The 27,830-nt window shown below is 39.4% G+C and overlaps 1 protein-coding gene across 2 annotated transcripts in view; it reads left to right on the forward strand.

Moving 5' to 3' along the window:
- Nucleotides 1–27,830, forward strand: part of VAC14 (VAC14 component of PIKFYVE complex) — a 3,391,123-nt gene that overhangs the window by 2,177,468 nt on the left and 1,185,825 nt on the right. For both annotated transcript variants that reach the window (XM_044081299.1, XM_044081298.1), the window contains exon 14: nucleotides 10,180–10,312. In XM_044081299.1, the coding sequence (XP_043937234.1) occupies nucleotides 10,180–10,312 (133 nt within the window). The remainder of the gene's footprint in view (nucleotides 1–10,179; nucleotides 10,313–27,830) is intronic.

Raw genomic sequence — 27,830 nt, forward strand, 5'->3', positions numbered from 1 at the left:
AATTTTTTTCTGAAGTCAGCTTGGGTTGTATAAATACCTGTGCAACACTTCCAAAAAAAACTCCTAAACCCCTTGGACTTAACTGCATAGTTAATATCAAGCATTCTTCAGTATATTTAATTACTTGTTTGTGTTTACTAGCATAGTGCATTGTCTGTGCATTTTCAGATGCAGCCTGGGTGAAATCAGCACTGATTTGTGTAGCAATAATTAGACAAAGAAAATATAATTGTTCTTTGGATAAATACAGCTTCATGAACAGTGGATGCAGTGGAGGAAAAAAAAATGCAAGAGTTATATTTCTAACATGCAGGAAAAAAACTAAATTACACATAGCCCACAAACTCAGTGTGCCACCCAACCACAGCCCATAAGGCATAACAACATACCCAACACTCTAGTCATAGGTGACTCTATAGTCAGGCACACTAATGTTCCACCCACCAGGCTGAACAAGGAGAAGCTTACTGTCATCTGCCTGTCGGGTGCCAGGATCCACCACATAACGCACGCACTCAGGTCACTACACAACAAGTACAAATATGACTCTGTCATTGTCCATGTTGGTGTGAATGACCTGAGCCGTAGCTCCCTGGACTTCATGAAAAGAGACATGGAGGAGATCTCCATCTTGTAGCCCAGGCAGGTATGACCCTAGCCCTGAGTAGCATCCTGCCATCACCCAGAATGATACCACAGTACAAGGACAAAATGATTGACTTCAACTATTGGCTAAGCTTCTGGTGTCATTCTAAGGAGATCCAGTGTCTGTCTGCCTGGGATGACATGATCAACAGGTCATGATGCTTTGCCAGAAATGGCCTGCACCTGTCGCCCTTGGGATTCCAGATACTGGCTAAGGCTCTTGCCACCCCTATAGTGCCTTTTTAGGCAAGGTTCAAATGACAAATTCACCATCGTAACAGGTACAAGCAAGCAAAATCTGAGGGTAATGCTACTCAATGCTAGAAGTCTAAACCACAAAATGCACTCACTCGAGGCACTGCTTAAAATGGAGAACATTGACATCTGTGCAGTGACAGAGACCTGGTTCAAGGCTTCAGAGAGCACCCCTGCATTACCAGGCTATAATTCATACCACACCTTTCGGCCATCTAACCTGGACTGAAACACTAAAGGCAGAGGCGTGTCCATATTCATTAAGGATATCCACACCTCCAGGCTATTTGCTCAGCATAATGCATCTGAGATTATCCAAGTGCAACTAACTCTGGGCAAGACCGCAATTCAAATTGTAGCTTGCTACAGATCTCCCACCATGCCCCAGGATTCCCACTCATCGTTTTTTGATACACTGGAAAATATTAGGGTACAACCTAACACCCTAATAATGGGTGATTTCAACTACCCCATCATTAACTGGGAAAACTACTCGTGTACCAACTCTTTTGCTCAACGTTTTCTGGAATTTATAAATTCTAATGCCTTGGCTCAACTTATCCACACTCCCACCAGGGGCAGCAATATCCTACATTATAATATAAATATGTCATTACCAATATGGGTGACCGGTGTTCCATACCAGAGGTCAATTCCTCGTTGGTCAGATCCGACCACAAGCTAATCATGCTAGACATCCACATCCCGCCCCCAGCGGGAAACCACTGTAAAAAATTTCACCAAAGCCAACTTCACGCTTCTTAAGACAGAAGTGGCAAGATTCACGACACCCATGCAGACGAACAATAGCGGTACAACTGCTGAATCCTACACAAATGCACTTAAACGAGTGCATGGATCGTGCTATCCCTAACAGAACCAAGATGCTATCCTCCAAAAAAAGGAAGCAAATCTGGTGGTCCCCTCCCATAAACAAACTCTACAACAGAAGAAAGAAACTGCTGCAAAAAAAGAGTAAAATCCCTTGATTGGAGGAACTCCCTGGTCAGCCTCAGTAAGAAGCTGAGATCCCTCATAAAATCCTCCAAAGCTAGTTACGAAAACAAAATCACTACTGTTTCTAAAGACAACCACAAAGCATTCTATAGCTATGTCAAGACTCTCAATGGCAACACTCAGATCTGCTCTGAGTTATAGCACAATGGCACTAAATATACAGAACCAGCTGATATTGCCAACATCCTGGCAGATAGGTTCAGTGCTAACTTTACCCCCTCTCACCTCCTAAAGGGCCCATTTCTATACCAGAAGAATGCAAAGTTCCTGTAATCATGGCTATACAGGTAAAAACTACACACTCCAAAGCCAAGAACACAGCATGCATGGGACCTGAAAACATCCCAGGCTGCGTTCTACATGAACTACAGAACAAACTGGCACCCCACCTAAGTACCTTGTTCAATCATAGCCTCACCTCAGGCTTTGTGCCCACTGAATGGTGCACAGCGACAGTTATCCCACTCCACAAAGGGGGATCCACCATGGATCCCGGGAACTACCGCCCCATTGGCCTAATGAGCCTGGTCTGCAAGGCCATGGAATGTATCATCATGGAACTTATAAACAAAGACATTGGTAATCTCCAAACTCTGAAACCCACCCAGTTCGGGTTTGTATAAGGCAGATCATGTCTTTTAAATCTCATAGACTTCTTTGAAGCAGTCACCAAAGCCGTAGATGAGGGTAAGGTGGTTCACACAGCCTATCCAGATCTCGCCAAGGCTTTTGACACCATCCTCCACTCTGGAATTATAGATAAACTCACTAAACTAGGTATAAATCCCTATGTCACAAGATGTGTTGCCAACTCGCTCACTGAAAGAACACACACTGTGAAAGTAGCAGCCTCCAAATCCGACTTCAGACCATTGACAAGTGGAGTACCACAGGGTTCAGTCCTGAGTCCTCTCCTGTTTGGTATCTACTTCTCTGAAGTACAGACTAACACAGAAGGTCTTTGGTTAATGAAGTTCACAGATGACTGCAAGCTAGCAGCCATAATCAAAACTCCTAACGATGTGGACATCCTACAGAAGGGCCTCACTGAGACAGATGCCTGGTGTCAAAGCCATGGCCTCAATCTCAATGCCAAAAGTGCATTGTCATCCCTTTTGGTAAAAACTCTGTACCCATGAACTACCACATAGGCGGTAGTCTAATTAACACCGAAAGTGTGATAAGAAACCGTGGGACACAGGGACACAGGTGGACAGTAGTCTCTCCTTTGATAATCACATTCCCACAGTAGTCAGGAAATCCTTCTATGTGACACACCTCATCACAAAAGGTTTCTCATCCAGGAAAAAAGAGAGGTAATTGCTCCTCTCTACTCATCAATCATTAAACCCATTATAGAGTACAATGCCCCTTTTGGTATGTACCTCACAAGACATCTACAACTACTGGAAAGGCCGCAGAAATACCTCACAAAGAGGATTACTGGCCTTAGAAAGATGCTCTATGCAGAACGTCTCAAAAAACTCCAGCTTTACTCCGTCGCATATCGCCTGCTCAGAGGCGATCTCTGCCTAACATACAAAGCTATGTCAAACCCAGAGCTGTTGGACATGCTCCACTTAAAGAAATCCCAATACCTCCGAGCTACATGCTCTTGGGACCTAAACCATATCACCACAATAAACAGAACATGCTGGAGGGATAGATTCCTGTCACAGAGACTTTTCATACTCTGGAACAAACTATCTATAGCAAGCAAAGCTCCTCATTAGCACTCTTCAAGAAAAATCTTGATGATTGGATGGGAAATAGGAAATTCACCCGGGGATCACTTCTGTGGCTCTGCTCAACAGGGGCACAGGAAAATAATTTTCTTGGGTGGCAAAAGCCAGTGTAGCTTTTTGGCAAGGCTTATATAGGCCCTAGGGCCAATAGCCTAGTATCTACCTATGACACTGTAAGTGAAATATTATATAGACTACTTATATTGATGCAGCTGAAGCATGTAACATGGTGGGATTAAGATGGAAGAGTGGGGAAGTGAAGAAATAGTGGGGAGAGATGATTAGGCAATGTGACCCCAACCCACTGGAATGAGGAACACTGGCATTCTTTAGATGATATTGAAGACTGAAGATGGGGTAAGAGGAGAGTTCCTTAAGGTGGATGAAGAAGGACTACAAATGAGGAGCACATAGAAATGTAGTATTTGGTAGTGTGCAGTTTAGTTTTGGGGGTTAAAAATGTTGGAACAGTCTTATTGTAGCCACTCAAGTTGTAATTGGAAGTTTTTTTTTTTTTTTGCTTAGCGTGGATACTAGAGCAGAGACTGTTTTGAGAAGAAGTAGTTTAAAAAGCTGAGCTCCAAGGAAGAAGAGGAATTAAAAAAAAAATTGAGATCCAAGTAAGAGGTCAGCTTTCTGTTTTATAGGAAGCCATCTTGCTTTGAAAAGAGTGAAGCAGTGGTGCTCTCATAGAGGGCGATTTGTGATGAATCATCAGATTTTCTTTGTGATGGTTTGAAGAGCGTCAGTGCTTTTCATGTCAGAAGCTGATATTATGATTGGAAGGCCATATTGTAGAAGGGATAGCTGAACTTCGTTGCCTATGGTTGCTTTTGCTGGGGTAGTTAGGTAAGGAGAAATTTTGTTCATCCAGAAGAGAGAGGAATTGATTTTGTTTCTATTTTGTTTCATTGTGGAGCTGGAAGTTGTATGTTTGATCTAGCCAGATCTCAAAGTTTTTGATGAGTTTTGAACAACGTGCATTCATTAGCTACTGTTGCAGTGGGTGTAGGTCTTTTGAAGCTGGATTGGGTGTTTTGGGTGATTACTACTAAGGCTGTAGATGACCATACTGAAAAAATATATTGAGCTCTCTCTGCTTACTGCTTGCTCTTGCTGTGGGATTTGAAGTCTTCTTAAGACACTCAGTCTTGCTGGCTGGAATCAAAGTCTGGTTATAATTGCATTCACAGTCTGTTGCATACAGAAACTTGCAGAATATACACTGATACAGCATCTGACTTTAAGAGCAGTAACCAATAACTTTTATAATAAACCAAACCGGACAAATGTTGCAGTTTAAAGTACTGTTCCAACTTTACTTCTCATATAGTACAGATGATGTGAGAGATATAACATTTACCTCAGAACACCAAATGTGTCCCTACCATACCCCTAACAACTAGATTTAATACAGACTTTTTATACATATTTTAGTTAAACTCACACCCTCTAGGTTTTGGAAAGATACTGGCTTGATGACGCAAATGCTAACACATCTGTTCTTGTGCAAATGCTGATAAGTAAACTGTCTTCAAGAAAACGCCTTGTGGATTAGAAAAGCACATTTTTAAACTTTCTTAGAAAAGCATGTCCTGTTGTCCAGTGAAAGCAGATTACATTCTTGTCACATCTGTAAGAAGTTCAGCTTTCTTGATGTGTGTTTAATACACTCATAAGCAAGTTCCTTATTTTTTTAAGCCACAGTCATTTAGTATGGTTGCTGATCACATATTACTAAATTCTGTTTCTGCATTTAAGCAAGCTTTTTCTTTCAGCATATTTAGAACAGAATTAATTTCAGCCTTAAGTTCATAATATCTAACAATTCCCTCTGTTTTTAAACATACTCAAAACATTTTATACTGATATGTATTTTTTTATCACATTATATAGTCTTTTGATACAACAAATCAAAATGCAATTTTACATAGTTAATACAGTGATATTAAAGTATTACTACCAAAACTGAATGTATTTAACAACTTTTTCTTTTGCACACCATTCTGTGAAATTATTTTATCAATTATGAGCTGTGTCTGCTTTAGTTTAACTTGATTAATTTATTCTTTTGCAATTACAGAATTTAATTTATGACTTAGAACTGTTTCATTAACTCTTTGCAACTGTTGAATTAACTATAAGAGACAAGAACCATGTGCTACTGCAAGCATTTATACATTGTGGTCATGTCTTTGAACTGCCCATTAACATCTTGGTAAAGTACTGAACTGGGCTTAGATAATAAATATTTGAAAGCAATTATTTTACTGGGGTAAAACCAGTGATATTACAACTTGACAAATTACTTTTAAACATATTACAATGTATTCTGTACAGTATGTATTTACACAGACTGTTTGCTATTCATGCATTTCAATCTAGCAGCTATCCTGAACCCAATTTTTTAAAACATGGTTTTTCACACATATTCATTGCTAGGCATTAATTTAATTTGTACTAAATTCTTCTGTATTTGTACATACAAAGACTATAAAGTAAATTTAGTCTAATCTTACAAATTTAATAGCATTAATATTAAGCAAAATCTTGGAAAATGTTTATGTTTCTTTAGAAATATTTATTTATTTATTTATTTATTTTATTTTACATTTGTTGACCGGGCTAGTCAAGCTGGACATATATCCGTTTACAGTCGAGGCCCGGGGAGAAAAGCTCCAGAACAGGCAAGCAACAATTATATATCACAAAAAAATTAATATGCACAAAAATATACAAGTTGAAAAAAGAGAAAATTGCAAAAAGAATCTAAAAATACATTAAAAGTAGAAATAAAATAAGAAAAAAAGTTAAAGGCATGGTACTATAGTTAGACTAATAAAACAGAAGGAAACAATGTAGGAATACGTTACAAAAAGATTATTAGTAAGGCATATCTAGTGGAATTGGCACCAAATGCATATGTCCTGTTATTTTAAACTACATACTCAGCAATTAAAAATATTCATGCTTTTTTATACCAACATTGTCTTGCCAAAAACATATTAAAAAATAGTGTCCAATCTTGTTCAGTTTTTTTACATATCTTTACTCTCTCTTGTATAGCTGTTATCAATTTTAAGCCATCTCTTGTTTTTTTAAAGTATCTCTTGTATAACTTTACAGTTTAACAGGTTGTAAATACAATTTAATACTAAACAATACAATAATAGCCATTATGATAGCTATTAACTTGTAAAATATCTTATCCTGTCAGGTTTAATCTGTGTTTAATAACTAATATTTCTAATGCACTAATACCTGTTTTTCCCTCCCCCTGAAAGAGTGTTGTTAAGAAGGAACTTCTGCTTTTAGCTTTATTTCAGACCCTTTTGCAACACATAATGCTCACACACTGTGTAAAACTGATAAAGTACCCCTCCCCCTGTAGTACTGCAGTATTGTTTATCTGCTTTATACTGTGAGAATAGAATGTATGTCAGCCCAACACTTTGGTTATATATTTGCTTTATTAGGTTATTAAACTGTAGACCTTTGTCTGATATGATCATCTTTTCTGTTGCCTTTGCTGTCTGTTTCTACTAGTAGTAGTTATTTGTACCCTCCTGTCTACTTTATTTGAACTGTATGTATAATATAACCCATCTGTTGGCTATACTTGATGTAACTAAGTTTTTTTTTTTTATTCTTTTTTATCAGTGACATATATGCACAATTGTGATGTTTTATTATAATTACCAAATAGTGTTGCATGTGAACATTTTAACAATTATGTTTTAAATAATAAGTTTTTAGAAAAACTCAAGCCACTTGTCTGGCAGTCTTGTTTCTTATCTATCTGTTCAACATTTCCTGTAACTATTCATCCAGTCTAGGAAGGTCTGAGCTCACATTTCAGTTAACCCTTTTTAGCATTTTTCCTTTAATCATATATATTTTTTTAACTTTTGATTTCAGTATTTTTTATTTATTTATTTAACTGTTCTGACATTCATTTTACAAAGACTGTTTGACTAATACCATCCGTGATTTTATTTCTTTTTAAAATTCAGAACTTTAACTGTTTGGCGTTACTATATAATTATAAAAAAATTGTAAAAAACAAAATAGATATTAGCTTAATTAACGTATGTTTATACTTACATTATTTATATTTGCTGTTGTCTGCCTTTTGCTTTTGTGCATTGTAAACAAATGTACTCTAGATGAAAATAACATACATGCATGTCTGTCTTGTAACTTTAAATCATTATTCTTATTAACTATTTTTATTTAATTTTTATATACAAGAACTGTTTTGTTTACCTTTTGACTATGCTATGAGAATGTCAGTCATATGCTCTACTTTACTGTAATACTGATAAATATATTGCTTTAATTGAATGGAAGTTTTAAACATTTGAGAATGATTTGTCAGATCCTATCATCCTACCATGTAAGCTTAACCATTTTCAAAACACAAACATGTTATAAAATATATTTCTTTTGTACAGATCAGCTGTAGTTTTCTACTCTTTCCCAATTTATGAAGGAAGTCGGTCTCTGTCAGTTCAGCTAATCTATTTTCTTCATCTTGTAACTGTTGTTTAATACATTTGCATAATGCCTTACTATCAGCCTGCCCTACTAAGGTTTTACATTTACTAATATACTGTGTATACCAACATTGCAATTTTTTACATTTGCTTGAATTATGCATGAAAATATCCATACTGTCTAACATCCAAACTATCGAATAGCAACCATACTAAAAAATGTGACGTAGAAAAAAGTCTTACCAGTGACCAAGAAAACAGGTGATCAGGCTGTTGTTGCAGATGGCTGGAAATTTTTCAAAGTCACTTGAGAAGCTGGGAAAGCACAACAGGCAGTGAACTATTGGGCTACTGGATATCCCCCTTTTCTTTAGCGAAATTATGGCACTGCGACTGGAACTTCTGTCTCACTCCAGATGTAGACGTCTAAAAAACTTTATTACTGCAAGCTGCATAAACTGGAATACTTTTGTTCAGAATTGACACATACGTACAAATGTTAGTTACTGCAATTTAACTGAAGTAACCCTCTGCAGGGCTTACCATCACTCCCCCTGTGGTTGAATGCAGAGTGTAGGTTCAGATGCAGGCTAGCTTGCATGGTGCTAGTCACTCAGCTGCCTCGCTATTGAAAAATTATATTTTGAGCTCTCTGCTTACTGCTGCTTACTGCTTGCTCTTGCTGTGGGATTTGAAGTCTTCTTAAGACACTCAGTCTTGCTGGCTGGAATCAAAGTCTGGTTATAATTGCATTCACAGACTGTTGCATACAGAAACTTAGTAGATATGTGGTCATAAGGTAGTTTATTAACAGAGAAAGAAAATATTTGGGGGTCAGAGATGGACCTCTGAGGGACTTCTGTGTGTAGAGGAGATTGATCACAGACAGAAGACCCTGTTTTCATTTTAAGTGTCTGTTTGACAGGATGTCTTTAACTGTGTTGAGAGAGACTATACCAATGACAATTTCTATAAATTTGTTGAATAAACTAACCATGTAACCAGTCTCTCAGCCATATTGATACCTGCAGAGGAAAAAAAAAGAAACTGAACATAAAAAGAGACATTCAAGCCCCATGAAATCTTTGCCAACCTTAATGAAACTCCAGGGAAAAAAATCACCAAGAATATAATGAAAACGGCTAATATGATATAATAAAAATGAAAGCAGATTTGCAGATGACGTTAGCCAGTGAGAAAATGTCATTAACAGCAAAGTATACCTGAATACAAAAATGTACACTGAATAAAATTGAACGAACATAAATAAACTATAAAACTGACATATGTCAGCATAACTCATTCTACTGCTAAAATGCCCCAAATTACCTGGTGCTACTAAAAAAATTTAAATTTGTTTCAGAATAAAAGTAGAAAACCAAATGATGAGTCAGGCCTATCATAAAAGCATACATAATCCATGCACGAATGGGTGATGTAATGACTACATCTAACTGAAATGAATGGAAGATATTAATCCAAAGTAAAAACATCAAGAAAAAAACGGTAAAAGGAACATATAGCATATATATATATATATATATATATATATATATATATATATATATATATATATATATATATATATATATATATATATATATATATATATGTATGGGTCTGCTTGAGTGATAAATTAAATATCTTGTACCATAAGCTTAAGGAGTGTATTTTATTTTGAGTGGCAAAACCATGAGTCATAAAACTCGCTCCTTAAACTCTATAGTAGTTTTGTTTTGATACTCACACAGCAGACCCCAACAATATCCATATTGTGTGTGCATGTGCATTTAACTTTGCCTTATCCTAGCAGGAATCAGTTTTTAATCATACCCGTTATACAATGTAATATTGCCAGGTATTAGTTTCCTAAGTGTAATTTTACACTTTGTTTATTTTTATGACATTTTGAGTGTGCAGTTTGGTGTCTGGTGTCTTGAAGATTGGGTAGCTTTTTACTGTTATATCATCTACTGTTGCCTTTTTTGTGGTAAATATTTTCTGTACCTTCCTCCATCTAGGTGCTAAAGGTACAGAGTGCTCCCCATCCACGCCTACCATGAATTCCTTCTTCTTTAAATTTATGGTGAACCTACTCAAGAGATTCAATAGTGAGAGGAAATTGTTGGAGACCAGAGGGGCCTTCATTATCAGGTTGGCTTTTCTTACTTGCTCAGTGTTTTCCTAAGCATATCTTTGCATGTTTTTTGTAAAACTCATAAGCAGAGTAAAGGTGCATAATGAACATGAGATAATCTTTAAAATGACAAGATATAGCATTTTCTGTAATTAGTGGTGAAACTGTGACTGCAGGTATATATAAAAATATCCCCTTTAATTTCAGAATGAAGTGGGATTGTTGAATGCACACTTTGCTTTTGAAAGTATTACTTTCTCAGATAAACTGAAGTGTTTGTATACAGTTCTCTGAAAAAGTTGCTTGTCTGATTAAGACGTACCTGTGTTATAAGAGTGTCTTATTTATTGTTGGAGATCTGTTCTTGAAATATGGTATTGTATCTGATTTTTGGATATTCTTAACTTTATCTTAACATTTTTTCACAGTTTCCTTTGTGCTTATAGAAGCCATACTGCAGCAATCCCCTGCAAAAGGCATATGTTGAGGCAGCCCCCTGCAGTACCAGTATGGATGTGAGTCCTTTGTATCCAAATAATAAATTCTAACCAAGTACTTTGTATCAAATAATAAGTGCTTATCAAGTACCAAAATGCTGTGCTTCCCAGTATAGATGCTGTGTGAGTGTTAAGATTCACTATAACCAAGTGCAGACTTGTTCACTTACTATACATAAATGCAAAACAAATAATCAGTATGTCCGAAAGCATATAATTAATGCACCTGACTACCAGGACTCTGTGGTGTTATGTAGAAACACTAATTATGAAGAGTAGGTCTTGATTGCTTAATTTGGGTGACTATCTGAGGCTATGACTGATGCCATTGCTGAGAGGTCATTCTGTCCAAGCCATTTTTATTGAACTAGCTAAGGTATGGGATGCAGATTCCCATACAGACATTATTGATAAATCTACCTTCTTAAAGGTTAACAGATGTGTATTGCATGATAGATTGCTATTTGGCCGTTTGATCATATAATGTACATAGGGGGAGAGTTAGTGGCAACCTGTCATCTACTTGATTAGTCACTAGTGGAGTTCTTCTGGGTTGTGTGTTTGGTCCCTTTCTCTTTGACATTTATTTCTCTTATGTAAAGGGAAATGTTCAAGATTTGTGGTTGACCAAGTTTGCAGATGGTAGATGCTAATATTATGTACATAGCCAGATTCAGCACCTGGCATTCTGACCATGACCTTTGACTTAATGCAAAAAATGTAGTATAGTTGAATTGAGAAGCAAGTATTTCCTACTGATTATACAATAGTTGTAAATCTAGGCACATTTATAGAGAATGAGCTGTCCTTTGATCATCACATGTCAGTTACCGTAAGGAAATCTTTTTTCATTGCCCAGTTAATTACAAAGGCATATCCATAAGATCTAGTGTAGTCTCAGTCCCCCTATACCTCCCTCAATAGGCCAGTCATTGAATATAATGTTCTGACATACCCAGCTTCAAACACCTCAGTGTTTCCTAACCAAGAGAATGAATGAACTAAACTTCTTTAGCGTTTTAGATAGATTAAAAAAAATCTTTCACTTTTTTCCCCATCTTGTACAGAAATCATTGTAAAGACCTCTGTCTTGCCTTTCAGATTATTAAAGACTCTCGTTTACTAGATCTTCTGCATCTCAGAAACACTGGTAATTGGAGGAACACTTGCTCCACAACCCTTAACTTAAATTGTAACATAAGTATGACTTCTTGGAAGGATAGATTTATAATGCAAAGGATTCCCTCAATGTTGGACAAACTTTTCCTGAATGTTAAAAGTATAACACCTTAGTCTCCTTCCACTTAACTCTTGATGATTGCATAAGATCACATAAAATTACCCCATGTGTTATTAGTATAGGTCTAATCAAGAAGGGAGGTAAACCTATTGATATTTTGTAGAGTACATGAATTGTATAACCGGAGTCTCAGTGTATTAACAAAGGACAGCAAAATACTAAGAATATTGGCGTGTACAAACTCAAAATTAAAAACATGTTCCTTTACAGTTCAAGGTATGCATTTCAAAAAGAAATGGTAACTGTATATGTTGTTAAATACTCACTGGTCTTCCAGGATCAACTTATGTTCAAGATGCTACTATAATGTGTGTAACAGTAAGCATTGGCTTGGTAAATGAGGAGACATGAGACAGATGCTACTAGCTTAGTGGTTTAGTCGGAAGTGCCCTAGCTCCCTTTGGTCACATGACTCACATCCCCACATAACACACTCTTCCTAAAGGTATATTACATCCTCCTTTAATTATAACAAAGAATGATTATATGTAGCAATACTTTCTAACTGTATACTATTGCACACTCAACTGAATGATAGTTAGCTTTATGTAATGCTGGGAAAAGGAGGGACAGTGTATATTTAATGAACCCAAGAGATGTAATATGCATTAGCCTTAGTTAATATGTACAGTCACCGAATCAGAGTAGCTTTCCTGCAGGTATTTTGTGTTTGGTATAGTAGGCATTATAGGGCATTAAGAAATCACGAAATATAACAGCGAAACTTGAAAGCAACGGTACTCTAGTACTGTAGTTTGCATAGCTAATGAGAGTTCCGTAAATGTCTGTGATTTCTTCTGTGTAACTTCATCACATTTTCTTGTACAGTGTGTGATCTTGGAGTCTATTAGTTATATAGTTCTGATGCTTGTATAGCAAATCTTTGCCCCAAATTATCATTTAGTTTCAATGTGGGACATTTTCCTTATTGTAGATGAGATTTATTTTATTTATAATTGTTTGCATGGCTAGAGTGCTGATCATAGTATAACTGACTGCAGGCTCAGTCCAGGTTACATGTAACAGCAACAGTAGAACTTTTCAGTTAATCAGGGGTAAAGCAAAACAACCATTGTGCATTCAATATGAGTTATTATGCATATATTTACTTAAGGTGGAATTATAGCATTGAAATGCATAAAGCAGTGTGAAACAGGGTACAGTCATTGGATCATTTCTAGTGTCCCAAATATGCCTGCAGGCCAGCAGAGAGATGACCTCTCAAGTAGCACAACTAGTAAAGAGGAAAAAAAGTGTTTATAAATCTGATTCAATAACCAGTTAAACAAATGCAACCTTACCTCCAGATCATAATGGGGATATGTACAGCTATCCTGGGTATGGGCTTCCAATACCCATGTCCAGAATAGGACTACTCACTGATCATGTACTGAAATAACAAAATCAGTATCAGAGGGCCCCAGTTGACTATGTTTGCAGTTGACTGCAAGCTAGGATCAGTCATTGAATCTCCAATTGACTTCGCTATCCTGCATGAAGGTTTCAAATGAATAACTAGTGCCAAAATCATGGACTGAAATTAAATGCCAAAAAATGCATTATTCTATCCTTTGGGAAATCATATACCCCAGGGAACTACTGTATTGACAATGCGGCCCTAAGAATTGACCCACTTTTTCGGGATTTTGGAACTCATGTGACCAGTGATCTAACTTTTGACCATCTGTCTGTTGTTGTAAAAAAGCCTTCTATATTGCACAGCTTATAACAAAGGAATTGCATCTAGATCTAGGGATCTCGTTGTCCCCCTTTACTCAGCCCTCATTAAGCCAGTCATTGAATATAATGCCCCCTTTGGCATGTATCTGTTCAGAGTCTTCAGAGACGTACAGCAACTAGAGCACCAACAGAGATACCTTACTAACAGGATACAAGGCCTAAACATGTCCTAAATGGATTGACTCAAAGCCCTGTCACTATAGCCAGTATCCCACAGACTACTAAGGGGTGATCTGTGTCTGGCATACAAGGCATCCTCCTACCCATTACTGATGGATTTATTGCACATCAGCAAGTCAAATGGCGTCAGACATACTTGGTCTTGGTATCTAAACTGCTTCGACAACATCAACAGAGTGGTTTGGAGGGGCAAGTGTATCTTGCAGAGGATGCCATTGCTTTGGAAGAGACTCACTACCGTCATAAAACAAAGTTCTTTCCTGTCCGTTTTCAAGCATAACTTAGATCTGTGTATGGGAAACAGAACATTTACCCAAGGACACTCCCTTGTACTACTAATGGACAGAGGCAGCTCCTAAATGCTTTATCCCTTGAATGGGTCCCCTCAAATTATCTATGGTATGATTGTAGTTATTCTCATTAGGAGTAATATATAATCATCGACCATAGGATGGGTAAGCAAATCTACAAACGAATGGGACAGGTTATATCGAGTACAAAAAGGGAAACTGGCTAGGCTTAAAATGGCCTGCAATGGCAGCTAGCCTAGTACTTATCTATGAACTTGTCAACCTGTGAGATGAGTCTTTGGCCTAGTGGCCCAAGCTCCTTTCTCACCTCCTTTCTCACCTCTCCCTCTCTGTGAACCATAGTGTCTTTTGTTATCTCTTGCCCTCGGTAACTGCTTTTCAAACAAATAATTATTTTTACACACACACAATTTCCAGGGATGGCTGGTCGAATTCCCTGTTTCCCTTCAGCTTTTTTCTTGGCATGGTAGTACTGTCATCCATATTTTTAATACTACTCTGTACAGAAGTAATTTGTACAGTATTCACAAGCACTTCAGATTTCTTATCTTTTCCAGTGTTTGACGCATTAACTTTACATTTTTTGGTCTTTTTCTGATAAAGAGCATTTTTCATAGTGCCATTGCAATGCACATCCTACAAACTTGATCTTTTGTTTTGCATTGCCTCTTTCCATATGTACAACCCCAGTACTTATACTGAGTGTGGTTCCTTGCTCCTCATTTGTCACTAGATACCATCTTGGGCAATGTGTTTTTTGTTCACTATGAAGTCCTGTTGGTTTTTATTATTTGTACAGTCTTTCTGCTAATTCTGAATTTCTTTGTCACTTTTATACACTTCCATACCATCAGACAGTGTTTTTTTACTGCATAGTTGAAAGTTTGTTTGCTCAGCAAACAGCAATGAGTGTTTTCAGTGTTATGTTTGACTGTCTCAATAGTCTGCCTTTTATGTAGTCATTACCAATTCCACAAGCAATCATCTCTCTGATCATTGAATCTCACAACTCTTCAGATTCACAGTCATGTGCTTTGTGCCTTATATCAGCCACATACACATTAAAAGTTTCTTTTCCTACTTTGTGAAAAAAATAAATGCAAGACATAGAGTACTGGTGCTTTCACTCACATTATGCCTGGATCTTAGTTTTTTAGTATTGTCAGATTCATTTTCTCTTCTTCCCTTAGAGCAAAAGTATTACGTATCTTGATGGCCTCCATTTAAACGTATAGGTTCATATGTAAGTACTAGGGTAGCTGCCCTTAATGACTGTTTTAAGCCTAGCCACTTTTCTGTGCGATGCTTGAATGTTCCTATCTTTTTGGTGTTAGTTTGGCCTTACCCATTTCATGGTTGATAACTGTAGATTACCCCTAGTGAGATTAACTGGGATCATACCATAAATTCGACTCAGGCCAGTCCAAAACGTAAAAAACATGAAAAACAACAAATTTTATTAAGCCACTGTAAACGATTTTCGTTAGTACCTTGCACTAACTTCTTCAGACAAGCAAAACATTCCCACCATTACAGGTGAGTTTAAATACCAGCATTGAAACACTTAACCACGCCCCATGCTCTCCCTTTAGCTCCTTAAAGGTACAGATCACAGCTAACTAAGGTGCATTTGCAATTCTCTATTAACGTAATAAAAAAAAAAATAAAATTCATACACCGAGACTGTAATAATAGCAGGCTTTGAAACTGAAAGAAAAAAGCCCAGTATTTTGATTATTAAACTGTATAAAGTAGATAAATATGTAAAATATATAATAACATAAAAATAACAATGTTCAACCTACAGCATAAATACTAATAATGGAAGCGCAACGCTTCCTAATCAAAAATTACCTATGCATACATTGTATCTTGCCTACTTTCAAGTAAAATAACTAATGTAATGATTATAATAAATATAATGAAATTAATGCATACTGTCCTAAGTATCTAAATAACTAGAACAGCTACCCAAGAAAAATAATATAATAATAATCATATCTCACTAAATAATAAAAATAATAATATAGAAATATAAAATATGACATGTGACATATAATATAACATAAATTTAGGCTACTCAGTATAGGTTTAATACTGTCATTAAATAAAACAGGGCTAAAAGTTAGCGTATCTAGACCTAAAATTACTAAATAATAAAATATGAATCAATAATATATATTGTAAAATAATGATAATGATGTATAATCATAACAATAACTGATAACTATTAACGCTCCACCACTGTCGACTAATAAAGAGTTATAAAACCATTAATTTGTTGACTCTCATTTTTCATTTTTTGACTCTCATTTAAAAAAAAACTGTGAGAATACACAGCTCGTCACCTCTTCAAACTTTTAAGTTTTAAAAAACAAATAATGGATAACGAGCTGTTAAGACCAGGGGGGCGATATGCTTCCAATCTTAATTGCCAAAGAAGCTCTTTACATTCTAATCTATCTGTCTCAGGTCCATAAGAATTGGTATTATACAGTTGATCTGTAACCATAAATGTAAACTCATGGTTTGGGTTGTTCTGAATGTGCATAGCCAAAGCATTGTCCATTTTCATTCTTCTTATGGCATACAAATGCTCGTACATTCTTTCCTGGAGTTTCCTCTCAGTCTTGCCAATGTAAAAACTGGGGCATGATGAACATTGAGCAAGGTATACCACTTGGGTACTGGAACAAGTGAAACGTCCCCTGATGAGGAATTTCCTGATCTTAACTGTAAAGGCTGTACCTGCCTGGACAAATCTGCAATACTTGCACATATTACATTTATACATCCCTGATCTTGGTGTTACTAAATTTTGTGTAGATTCCAGAATATTTTTGATGTTAGGGCCCCTTCTGTATGTTATCAATGGGCCTTTATCAAAAATTGGACCTCTAAGTAACTCAGGGGATAGTAATTGCCAGTTCCTCTTAATTATAGTAACTATGTCATTGGCATCTGTATTAAAAGTTAAAATAAAATTGGACCTGGACATGTTTCCCTGAGAATCAGGGCATACAGGTGATGGTGAATGACTCAATTCAGGAAAAACATGACTCAAGATAGAAGAAAAATAGCCATTAGCTCTCTTGGTCTTAACTTCAAAACACAACTCATCAATCAAGGTTTCTGGATAACCTCGATCCAGAAATAAATTGGCTATGAAATCACACTCTTCCAAAAATTCACTATCCCTTGACACCATCCTAGCTGCTCTTACAAGTTTTTTCTGGTGAAGTGGATGGTCACTATCATAATGTAGATAAGAATTAGAGAAAGTTGATTTCCGATGGATTCTGGCTCCAAACTGACCTAGACTTCTGTCTTTATAAAGTTCCACATCCAAATAGGATATCTTCTCCATGTCTATTGTACAAGTAAATTTCAAAAAGTCAGACGAATTATTGAAGCCGATCACTGGGTCTTGGGCTTCTTCCAGTGAGCCATTAAACAAGATAAAAATGTCGTCCAAGAATCTTATGTACAGAACGACTTTCTCTTGAATAATATTATTGGGAAAGGCAAACGTTCTTTCCCAATGAGTCATGACCAAATTAGCTACACTGGCGCCACACGGAGACCCCATAGGCACACCAATCAACTGATGGAACCATCTGTTGTTGAATGTGAAATATTTACATGTCAAAATAATATTCAACAATTCACTCACCATAGATATCTCTTTGGGTGGAGCTTGGTAATAAATCATCTCCAGTTGAATCCATTCAAGTGCTACCTCATGGGGGATTGAAGAATATAAATCAATGACATCAATGGTCAGAAAATAGGCACTTCCTTCAAAAGTAGCTAGTCCAACTTTTTTCAAAAAGGACCAAGAATCTCTGGCTATGTGTGGTACCTGCGATACATATTGTTTGAGGATGGTGTCTACTACCTTCGCTGCTGCATAGGTAATACTACCCCTCTCGTTCACTAATTGGCACATAGGGGGATCACCAATACTTTTATGAATCTTGGGATTCCCAAATAATGCTGGAATGCGTGGTGAGGGTACTGAAATAAAATTGTAAATGTCCATATCCAGAGACCCACTAATGAACATGTCTTCAAAGTATGACCGCACACGGTTCATACTAATATTCAATTCATTCTTAGATACTTCTCTATAAGTGTCTGTAGAAAGTATCGCTAAAAGTCTATCTATATATTCATCCTGTTCCATAGCTACTAATCCACCTCCTTTGTCAGGTTTCATTATTCTGATAGAAGAAGAACTAAGAGCTTCCAATGAGTCCAATTCAGTCTTGGAAATGTTGAAGTGGGTCTGTCGTTTACACTTAAGCAAATTCCTAATGTCCACATCACACATGTGCTCAAACACTCCCAAGCAAGGGGCCAAAGGTGGATTATATGTACTTGGAATGTGATACATAGGCCTTGGTTGGACCGTCTCTCCCAATAAAAGGGCCAAGTTCAACTTTCTCACAAAAAGTTTAAGGTCTAAAATTGATTTATCAACACTAGCACGTCTAGAGGGTATAAAAGTTAAGCCCTTGGCTAAAATGTCAACAAGGGGTTGGGAGAAAACAAAATTTGAATAATTATATATTTTGAAATCCTTCCCTGTGTTATATATCACTTCAAAGGGTTTTTTTGATCGGGTATTAGAAAATCTCAACATTTCCAAGATTGAATTGGACTCATTAGAAGCTCTCAGTTCTTCTTGACCTTCTGACCTTCTTGACTGAAGTCTAGGTCAGTTTGGAGCCAGAATCCATCGGAAATCAACTTTCTCTAATTCTTATCTACATTATGATAGTGACCATCCGCTTCACCAGAAAAAGGCTATAGTCAAAGGACAACCTGTAAGAGCAGCTAGGATGGTGTCAAGGGATAGTGAATTTTTGGAAGAGTGTGATTTCATAGCCAATTTATTTCTGGATCGAGGTTATCCAGAAACCTTGATTGATGAGTTGTGTTTTGAAGTTAAGACCAAGAGAGCTAATGGCTATTTTTCTTCTTTCTTGAGTCATGTTGTTCCTGAATTGAGTCATTCACCATCACCTGTATGCCCTGATTCTCAGGGAAGCATGTCCAGGTCCAATTTTGTTTTAACTTTTAATACAGATGCCAATGACATAGTTACTATAATTAACAGGAACTGGCGATTACTATCCCCTGAGTTACTTGGAGGTCCAATTTTTGATAAAGGCCCATTGATAACATACAGAAGGGGCCCTAACATCAAAAATATTCTGGAATCTGCGCAAAATTTAGTAACACCAAGATCAGGGATGTATAAATGTAATATGTGCAAGTATTGCAGATTTGTCCAGGCAGGTACAGCCTTTACAGTTAAGAACAGGAAATTCCTCATCAGGGGACGTTTCACTTGTTCCAGTACCCAAGTGGTATACCTTGCTCAATGTTCATCATGCCCCAGTTTTTACATTGGCAAGACTGAGAGGAAACTCCAGGAAAGAATGTACGAGCATTTGTATGCCATAAGAAGAATGAAAATGGACAATGCTTTGGCTATGCACATTCAGAACAACCCAAACCGTGAGTTTATATTTACGGTTATAGATCAACTGTATAATACCAGTTCTTATGGACCTGAGACATATAGATTAGAATGTAAAGAGCTTCTTTGGCAATTAAGATTGGAACCATATCGCCCCCTGGTCTTAACAGCTTGTTATCCATTAGTTGTTTTTTAAAACTTAAAAGTTTGAAGAGGTGACGAGCTGTTTATTCTCACAGTTTTTTTAAAATGAGAGTCAAAAAATGAAAAATGAGAGTCAACAAATTAATGGTTTTATAACTCTTTATTAGTCGACAGTGGTGGAGCGTTAATAGTTATCAGTTATTGTTATGATTATACATCATTATTATTATTTTACAATATATATTATTGATTCATATTTTATTATTTAGTAATTTTAGGTCTAGATACGCTAACTTTTAGCCCTGTTTTATTTAATAACAGTATTAAACCTATACTGAGTAGCCTAAATTTATGTTATATTATATGTTACATGTCATATTTTATATTTCTATATTATTATTTTTATTATTTAGTGAGATATGATTATTATTATATTATTTTTCTTGGGTAGCTGTTCTAGTTATTTAGATACTTGGGACAGTATGCATTAATTTCATTATATTTATTATAATCATTACATTAGTTATTTTACTTGGAAGCAGGCAAGATACAATGTATGCATAGGTAATTTTTGGACAGTATGCATTAATTTCATTATATTTATTATAATCATTACATTAGTTATTTTACTTGAAAGCAGGCAAGATACAATGTATGCATAGGTAATTTTTGAATAGGAAGCGTCTCGCTTCCATTATTAGTATTTATGCTGTAGGTTGAACATTGTTATTTTTATGTTATTATATATTTTACATATTATCTACTTTATACAGTTTAATAATCAAAATATTGGGCTTTTTTCTTTCAGTTTCAAAGCCTGCTATTATTACAGTCTCGGTGTATGAATTATTTATTTATTTTTATTATGTTACTACAGAATTGCAAATGCACCTTAGTTAGCTGTGATCTGTACCTTTAAGGAGCTAAAGGGAGAGCAAGGGGCGTGGTTAAGTGTTTCAATGCTGGTATTTAAACTCACTTGTAATGGTGGGAATGTTTTGCTTGTCTGAAGAAGTTAGTGCAAGGTACTAACGAAAAGCTTTTACAGAGGTTTAATAAAATTTGTTGTTTTTCGTGTTTTTTACGTTTTGGACTGGCCTGAGTCGAGTTCTTGGCTTTTGAATTAGCGGTGGTTTTCGCTAGTTTGTTTTTCCGGTCTTGAAAGTTTATAGTACACTGCCTATTTCCATTAGTAGTTCAGGGGGCAGTCCAGGGGTAAATTTTCTGTTTCACATACATAGATCAAGTTACGTTTGAATATTGACAGGAATGAGTTTTGCTATACTTGAATGGGGGGATCTGTTCCAGAGTAGCAATATCTTCTGCGAGATAAACCTGTCCCTCCAAACTTTTCTGTTGATGTTGCAGAAGAGGTTTAGATCATTGGACTGAGTATTTCTGATGACATTTGACTTGCTGATGCATAGTAAATCCCTGGAGCATGTGGCTCTGAGGGATAGGGATTTCATTAAGTGGAGCATGTCCAACAGTTCATGGTTTGACACTGCCTTGTATGTTAAGCAGAGATCGCCTCTGAGTTGACGATATGCCACAGAGTATAGCTGGAATTTTTTTAGACAGTCAGCATATGGCATCTGCTTTAGGCCTGTGATTCTTATAGAGAGGTATTTCTGCAGCCTTTCCAGCTGTTGCAGATGTCTTGTGAGGTGCATACCAAACGAGGCATTATACTCTATAATGGGTCTAATGAGGGATGAGTACGGTAGGACAATGACCTCCTTTTTTCTGGATGAAAATCCCTTAGTGATGAGGTTTGCCACATGGAAGGATTTCCTGACTGTTGCAATGTGGTTATCGAAAGTGAGATCACTGTCCACTTGTGTCCCTAAGTCTCTCATCACACTTTCGATGTTTAGTGTACTGCCACCTATGTGGTAATTCATGGGTGCATGTTTTTTTCCAAAGGGGATAACTATACATTTCTTGGCATTAAGCTTGAGCCCATGGCTCTGGCACCAAGCATCTGTTTCTGTAAGGCCCTTTTGTAGAATATCCACATCATTTGGGGATTCAATAATGGCTCCCAGTTTGCAGTCATCTGCAAACTTTGTTAGCCAGTGTCCCTTAGTGTTGGCCTGTACTTCAGAGAAGTAGATGCCAAACAAGAGCGGTCCCAGGACTGAACCCTGAGGTACTCCACTTGTCACTTGTCTGGAGCTGGATTTGGAGTCGGCTACTTTTACAGTCTGGGTTCTGTCAGTAAGCCAGTTGGCAGCCCATCGAGTGACGTAGGGATTTATGCCCAGCTTAGTAAGTTTATCTATGATTCCAGACTCCTTAAGAACTCGGCTAAGCTTTCATATTAAACATTACTGCTTATTTGAGTCTACTCTACTCTGTTCAAAGCTTGTGTCTCTCTCTCTCTGTGCCTTACATTGTCATTTATTTATTTATTTAGTTTGTTGACCGGGAAAGTCCAACTAGGTAGGAGCCCATTTTCATCAGAGACCCTGTGAGAAAACTTCATATTATTACAGAATATTTTAAGAATAACAATTTTACAATCTTCAAAAATAATACAAAAACATGTACAGTTTAAATAATCATACCAAATTAGATATAACTTGAAAACATTAGTTAAGTATAGATATAAGTTATATGACAATGATTTAATATTTAGAGAAATTTTAGCCAGTTTATAGAGAAATTAAAGGTAAGTTAGTATAATACAACAGAAATTGCAGTATGAAGTGAGAGGAAAGCAGGTTTATGGTATATTTATAGAGAAAGCCATGGGAGAGAAATTGATATAAGTAAGGAAGTGAGTGAAGAAGGGAGAGTAAGAAGGTGTAAGGTATGAACAGGTACTTGCTTACATTTAGGGATATAGTGTTGAACAAGAATAGAGCCATATTTTGACTAGGAAACCTTTCAGAATGGTTTTGAAGGATGAGAGGAAGGATATTGACATGACTGATACAGGTAAGGAGTTCTATACCTTAGCAACATGGTACATGTATAAAAAGCCCCAGGTATGTGGACAGACAGGAGATGTAATGTGATCCTTTCTCGCCTACATTCATAACTGATAGGCTCAGAGCCAAGAATCGGCTCCGACTCGGCCGATACACTAGCACAAAGTCTCTCATTGGCTGGGCCAACCCCTTATCCCAGGATGCACCACGCAAAAAAACCCCAGATCTCGTTTGCCGCTCCTAGAGTAACGACGTGGTCTCGATTTGGCTGTGGCTAAGTACCCTTCTATTTTGGCCTTTTGGTCGCTTTTTTGCAGTTAGCTTAAATTTTTATACTCAAACAGCTATTTTAATGGCTATCTTGTTGTCAGTACCCTTGTGATTGACTGTATTTGTTTTTTGGATTGTTGTGGTAATTCCTTCTGTTTGGCGGGCTAGGCCCGTTTAAGTTAGAGGGCCTTTGCCCTATTTCTTGTCGGCGAGCGTTTAAGTTAGAGCTCTTCCCTCCCTTCCCTCCTTGTGTGTTGAGTGTGTTTAGAGTGTTAGTATGTCTAGCAAAGAAAAGGAACATAAGCCATCGGGCTTTAAAAAATGTTCAAAATGCAGTTACAAGATGTCGTTGACAGATGGCCACGCCATCTGTGTTTATTGTCTAGGGGCTAAACACTTGCAAGAATCTTGCAGTGTTTGCCATGCTTTCTCCTCTCGTGTCCTACATGAGAGAAAAAATAAGCTTATCCTGAAGGGTTTGATCAAGCCAGCCTTCGAGGAAGCTTTGTCTTCTTCTCCCACCTCAAAATTGAAGAAAAAGAAGTCTTCGGTTCCGACAAGTCCGTCAGAGCCGCCTACAAAAAGAGCTAAATCTCTGTCCCCTTCCTCGGCTCCACTGGTCTCGGAGCTGCAGGATAGAGGATCTAAATCTGGGTCTCCTTCCTCGGCTCCACTGGTCTTGGAGTCTCAGGATGAGAGATCAGGTACTCTGTCCTCTTCCTCCGCTCCACTGATCTCGTAGCCACAGGATAGAGGATCTAAATCTGGTTCTCCTTCCTCGGCTCCATTGGTTTCGGAGCCGCAGGAGAGTGTTTCTGCTCTGGGGTTGGTTTTGTCGGCTCCTGAACCATCGGCGCCGAAAGGGGTCTCGGTTCTGGTCGAGTCTGCTTCGGCTCCGATCCTTTTGGAGCCGATTCGGAGCCGGCCTCCTAGCTTTGTCTCGGAGCCGATAAAAAAAGTTTCACGGCCCCCTTCTTTTTCCTCCAGGTCCTCCAGGCTTTCAGATTCGGATTTAGATAGGGTGGTCCAGAGGCTCCTCCAGTCACCTGTCTTATCCAAATTATTTTCGGCTCCGGCCCAGTCGGCCGGAGCCAGCCCTTTCGATACCGTTTCTTCCTCTTCCGACAACCTTGGTGTCATCGGAGCCGGAGTTCGTAGAGTCGGGTGAAGTCCTTGAGTCGGTTCTGAGACCCACTGCTAGTCTGTCAGAACCGACTTCAGCTCCAACCCTTTCTGTGCCTTCCAGAGGTTTCAGTTCTTGGGTGTCCTCAGCCGGGCCCAAGGGGGATTCGTCGGGGCTTCTGGTTTCGGCCCCGAGTCTCCCACTTGGCGCCTCGGCTAGGGGAACCCCGACCCCGGTCATGGTCTCGGAGACGGGCCTCTCTTCAGATTCTGGTGGGCCTGCCTTCGAGGCTATGAGGAGCATGCTGGCCAAGTCTCTAGTGACTTCACCTGAATCTGCGACTCCTTCCCTAGACACGGCGACTAGAGCTTCTGGTGCCCCCCTGTCTTCAGACAGCGTGGCTCCTAGGCCTGAGGATTCCTCCTTGTGTGGTCCCCTGTTTTCCGAGGGGCCTTCAGGGTTCATGCCTGAAGAGCCCCCCAGGAAAAAGTTGTGCAAGAGGAAGCACATAGACTCCCCAGATGAGTCTGTCACCTCGGACACCGACCTTGATGATGCGGAAGGGTCCCCTAAGTCGTCCTCTGATGATGTCTTGTTCTCCGATATCCTGGAGATCTTGAGACAGAGGGGCAACTGGCCATCCAAAACCCCTTCCGCGGAGGAGTTGGTCTTCCTCAAGGCCTTCGGAGCCCAACCCTCCACCTCCTGGGTGTCTCCACCCTTCGATGAGTTACTGGACCTTTTGTCGAAGGATGTGGGAACACCCTGATTCTATGGAGACAGTTCCTTCTCGCCCCAACAAGTTTTTATCCGCACCCCCTGGCAAGAAGTTTCTAACCAAGGGAGTTCAGTTGATGGTATGGTGGTGGCGTCTGCCACCCAGCAGGATGTGGCAGAGGCATCTACTTCTATCCATCCACCTAACAAGGAGTCCAGGAGCATGGATAGGTACGGGAAGCATACCCTGACTTCAGCGACCTTTACTCTGCGGTCACTGAATTATTTATGTCACTTTACGAGGCTCCAAAGGAATCTCAAAAAGGAGTTGGGAGATACCCTGTTGGGTAACGTGCCTGAGGCGTTGACGCAGTCTGTCAACGCCCAGCTGTCTACCCTTTCGTCGATTGTTAATTCGTCCATGAGGCTCATATCGTATGCAGCCAAAGGGGCGGGTAGGGCAGCGCGTTCGGGCGTAGCCCTTAGGAGGCAAGCCTGGATGCGCTTGTGTCACTTTGCGGAGGCGTTCAAGTCTTCCTTCACCGACGCTCCATTCGATGGGTCCTCTCTCTTTGGACCCAAGGTGAAAGACACACTCACTATATGTGAGCAGGAGGGTAAGACTTTGTCTGCCGTTGGGCCCATTTTTCGCTTCCCTCTAGACCTTATCCCAAGGCTCAGAGGGGAGAAAAGATGTGGTTCAGAAAGTCCCAAAAGTCTTTCCCTGCTCATCAGAGTGACCCCCCCTTCCACAGGCAGAGGTGGGGACATTATTCTGGAAGACGTCACCCTGTCAGGAGACCGCGAATCCTTTCGTGGCCCTCCTTCCAGCGTCCCTGAGGGATTGCCCGACTGTGCGTCTCCGGAGCCAGTCGGGGGTCAATTCTCGGAGCATCCAAGGGCCTGGGGTTCCATCACTCAGGATCAGTGGGTGCTTCGTATCATCGCCGGAGGTTACACCATCCCCTTTATCCATCCCCCTCCACCGTCAAGGAAAATCCCGGACGTGCCACCCAGTCAGTGGGATCAAGCAGCCATAGAGGTTGCAAAGCTGCTCAGAAAGGGAGTCATCAAGCCAGTCCCCGCAGACCAGACCGGATTAGGAACTTACTCAAGGTTATTTTTGGTGCCAAAAAGAACAGGGGACTTGAGACCCATTCTGGGTCTCAGCCGCCTAAACCGCTTCGTAAAGAAGTCCAAGTTCTGGATGGTCACGATGCAATCCATTTTCCCATTGCTGGAAAAAGGAGTATGGATGTGCTCCATCGATCTCAAGGACGCCTATTATCACATCAAGATAAACAGAGCATCCAGGATACATTTACGCTTCCGCCTAGGAGCCAGTCACTTCCAGTTCTGGGCCCTGCCCTTTGGTCTCACTACAGCCCCCAGGGTATTTACCAAATGTCTGGCAGTGGTGACGGCTCACCTGAGACATCTGGGATTCCAGGTGTTTCCGTATCTAGACGACTGGCTCCTCACCGCCACCACCAGGCATCTTCTTACTGTAGCCGTGAGTGCTACCATCGAGTTGGGACATCTATTAGGAATTACATTCAACTGGGAAAAGTCTGTATTGCTGCCATCACAGCGTGTTGCCTTTATAGGTGCAGAGCTAGACTCTGTAGAGATGCGAGCATTCCTTCCAACAGAGAGGATAATGATACTACTGGACCAAGTCCTAGCCTTACTGCCCCGCCGGAAAGCCCCAGCCAGGATGGTCCTTCATCTTTTGGGATCGATGGCGGCCTCCATTCTTCTGGTCTCTCTGTCAAGATTGCACATGCGAATTCTTCAATGGCTCTTGTCGACCCAGTGGTCATACCAAGAACTGCCATTGTCCTACCCGATTCTCATCACGGAAACGTGCCGGCGAGATCTTCGTTGGTGGCTCTTCTCCTCCAACCTGAACCAGGGGAGATTCTTCTGGTCCCCCCCCCATTGCCACAGTGACCACGGACGCCTCCCAGATAGGGTGGGGGGGGCATTATCTGGGCAGGACGGTTCAAGGCACGTGGCAAGATCACAAAACTCACTTGCATATCAATGTTCTGGAAATGAGGGCAGTGCTTCTAGCATTGCAGGCACTTCACAGCTCTATTCCCAAAGGTACCATCGCAATCTTCTCAGACAATATGGCGGTGGTATGGTACCTGAACAAGCAGGGAGGAACCAGGTCTTATCCTCTTTGCAGAGAAGCCATGAGAGTGTGGAATTGGGCGATCGCTTCCCAGAGATTTCTAGTGGCAACGCACATTCCGGGGAAGTCCAATGTGATAGCAGACAGGCTGAGCAGAGTTATTCTGATGCCTCACGAGTGGTCCCTGAACGACCAAGTACCGGCTCGGATCTTCTGCAAGTGGGGGTTTCTCTGCTGCGACCTTTTCGCCAGCCCCTGGAATGCGAAGTGCAGCAATTTCTTCTCCCTGATTCCCCCCCAGGGGGAGTCATCCAGGGACACTCTAGTCCACAATTGGCCCTCCGGTCTGCTCTACGCCTTCCCTCCAGTCCCTCTACTGCCAAAGGTGATTCATAAGGTGATCTACTTGGGAAGCAGCATGATTTTGATCACACCACACTGGCCCCGCCAAGTTTGGTTTCCCTTCCTCCGGAAGTATGCAGTGGAGGGTCCTTGGATTCTGGACCCAGTTCCAGATCTCCTGACTCTTCAGTCGGGTCAGGCCCATCCATCACTGCGAACTCTCAAGCTAGCGGCTTGGCTGCTCCACTTCCGACCTTAGTCAGACAGCATATCCTTTTGCCTGAGGTGGTCCGGATTCTGTCTTCTTCCCATGGAGCTTCCACTAAGGAGATATTCTAATAAATGGA

This window comes from Protopterus annectens, chromosome 8.part0 (assembly GCF_019279795.1).
Source record: "Protopterus annectens isolate FY-2018-M chromosome 8.part0, PAN1.0, whole genome shotgun sequence".
Taxonomy (NCBI): Eukaryota; Metazoa; Chordata; order Ceratodontiformes; family Protopteridae; genus Protopterus; species Protopterus annectens.